General features: G+C 76.5%; 1 protein-coding gene across 1 annotated transcript; it reads right to left on the bottom strand.

The window, feature by feature from the left end:
• Window positions 1-10: 10 nt before the first annotated feature.
• LOC108491909 (splicing factor, arginine/serine-rich 19-like) lies at window positions 11-2290 on the bottom strand (the record flags this gene model as incomplete). Its single annotated transcript, XM_017803703.1, has 2 exons — window positions 11-1698; window positions 1753-2290. Coding segments are annotated over 2 exons (2226 nt in total), but the record flags the coding sequence as incomplete, so codon positions are not given.
• Between the last annotated feature and the right edge of the window lie 44 nt (window positions 2291-2334).

Genomic DNA, 2334 nt, shown 5'->3' with positions numbered 1-2334 from the left:
CCAGGGGGGCTCCTCCTCCTCCTCCTCCTCCTCCTCCTCGGCCTCCTCGGGCCGGGGGGGCCGGGCCGGCGCCGGGGGGGGGGTCAGGGCGGCGCCGGCGCTGCAACTGTCGGCCTTGGACTTCTTCAGGGCGCCCTTGGGGGCCCCCCCGGCGCCCCCCGCGCCCCCCTTGGCCTTCCTCTTCTTGCGCCCCTCGCCCTTGGCGGCCTTGGCGCCCTTCGCCTTCTTGGCGCTGCCGCCCTTGCCCTTGGCGGGCTTGGCCTTGCGGGGGGGTTTGGCGGCGACGGCGGCGTCTCCGTCGGGTTTGGGGGCCCCCACCCCGGCTTTGAGGAGCCCCCCGGCCTTGAGGAGCCCCCCGGCCTTGAGGAGCCCCCCGGATTTGAGGAAGGGTGCCCGGCTCTCGGCGTCGCGGGCGAACTTGACGCCGATTCCGGTGCCGGTGCCCGGCTCCTTCCCCGGGGCGGTGGTGGAGCTGACGCCCTCCCGGATGAGCACGGACACCTTGGACTGCAGCTTCACCTTCCTGCTCGTGGCCGTGGCCGCTTTAGGCGCTCCCGGCGTCGCCGGTGCCGCCGCCGGCGTCGCCTCCTTGGCTTTGGCCTTGCGGGCGCCGCCCTTTTCCCGCGGCTTCTCCTTGGCCTTCCCTCCCTCCGGCGGCGCCGGCGGCTCCTCCTTGAACTTCTTCTTGTGCTTGTCCCTGGTGGCCGACGCCGCCCGCTCGTCGGGGCGGCCCCTCTTGCGCTCCTTGTCCCCCCTCTTGTCCCCTCCCCGGCGCGGCGGCGCCGGCGGCGCCGGGGGGAGCTCGGCGGGCTCGCGGTCGGAGAAGCCCTCGAAGCTGAGCCCCTCGGAGTCGTAGAGCACCTCCCGCTTGGGCTCGGGGCTGCCGGCGGCGCGCCGGCTCACCGTGATGGTCCTCTTGATGGCAAACAGGGCCGAGTCGCTGAGCTCCTGCACCGACGGCGGCACCACGGCCCGCGGCTCCCGCCGGTGGCTTCCTCCTCCTCCTCCTCCTCCTCTTGTGACCGAGGACACCCCGTCCTTCTCGCCCTTGGCCTCGGCGTCGCGGCGCGAGGCCCGGCGCTCCCGGGAGCGCGAGCGGTGCCGCCGCTGCCGCTGCTGCTGCTGCTGCTTCTTCTTCTTCTTGTCGCCCCGGCGCTTGTCCTTGTCCTTGCGGCCGCCCCGCGAGCGGCCCCCGGAGCTGCCCGAGCGCCGCCGCCGCCGCCGCTTCTCCCCCCCGCCCCGCGAGCGCGAGCGCCGCGACGACCACGAGCGCCGGCGGGAGCGGGAGCGGGAGCCGCGGCGGCGCCGGTGCCGCTCCTTCGACTTCGAGGAGGAGGAGGCGGCGGCGGAGGAAGGCTCGGGGTCGCCCCGGGGGGGTTTTTTGGCCGCCCCCCACGACGGGGAGGAGCCGCCGGAGCCGCGCTCGCGGGAGCGCTTGGATTTCTTGCGGGAGGCGGCCGAGGGCGAGCGCGGCGGCGGCGGCGGCGGCGACGGCGGCGCCCGGAGCCGGCGCTGGCTCAGGATCTTGCGCCGCAGGTCGGAGCCGGAGCCGGAGCCGCCGCCGGAGCCGCCGCCGGGGCCGCCCTTCCAGCGCGGGTCGGGTTGGGCCTCGGCGCCGAAATCGGCCTCCTCGTCGGAGTCGGCGTGCAGGGACAGGAAGTCGTCGCCGCCCTCGGGCAGCCGGGGCGGCCGCGACGGCTCCGGGGGTCTCCCCGGGCGGGCGTTGCTGCCGGAGCCGCCGGTGGCCCCGGCGGCGTTGGCCGAGGCCCGGAAGAGGCGCAGGGGGCTGAAGGGCCGCTCCTCCTCGGCCGGCACGATCTCGCCCTCCTCCACCTCCGAGTCGCCCGGCGCGGCCCAGTCGCGGCGCCCGCGGTGCCGCCCCGGCGCTTTGGGGGCCGTCCCGGCGCCGCCGCCGCGGGGTTGGGGGGCCGAGGGCACCCCCTGGCCCGGGGGGGCTTTGGGGTTGCCGGGGGTCACCACCTCCAGCGACAGCTTGCCCTCGAACTTGGCGCGGGCCTCGCTCTCGGCGGGCCCCAGGCCCACCACGAAGACGCGGCGCCGCGGCTCCGGGGCGGCCGCCGGGCCTTCCTCCCGCTCCTCCTCCTCCTCCTCCTCGTCATCCTCCTCCTCCTCGTCGTCCTCGTCGTCCTCCTCGTCCTCCTCGTCCTCGGGGAGGGTGGAGTCGGCGCCGGGCGGGTTGGGGGGCGTCTTGGGGGGCTCGGGGTCCCTCTCGCAGTCCTGGCTCAGCGAGTTGTCGTCGTAGATGCCGGCCAAGGTCTCCGAGATGCGGCTGATGCTCTGCGACACGTCCGGCAGCACCACCTCCTCCTCCTC

This window comes from Lepidothrix coronata, unplaced genomic scaffold (assembly GCF_001604755.1).
Source record: "Lepidothrix coronata isolate B3197 unplaced genomic scaffold, Lepidothrix_coronata-1.0 Scaffold2569, whole genome shotgun sequence".
Taxonomy (NCBI): Eukaryota; Metazoa; Chordata; class Aves; order Passeriformes; family Pipridae; genus Lepidothrix; species Lepidothrix coronata.
Note: the sequence above shows the minus strand (reverse complement) of the source record. Positions and strands in the feature narration are given on the sequence as shown.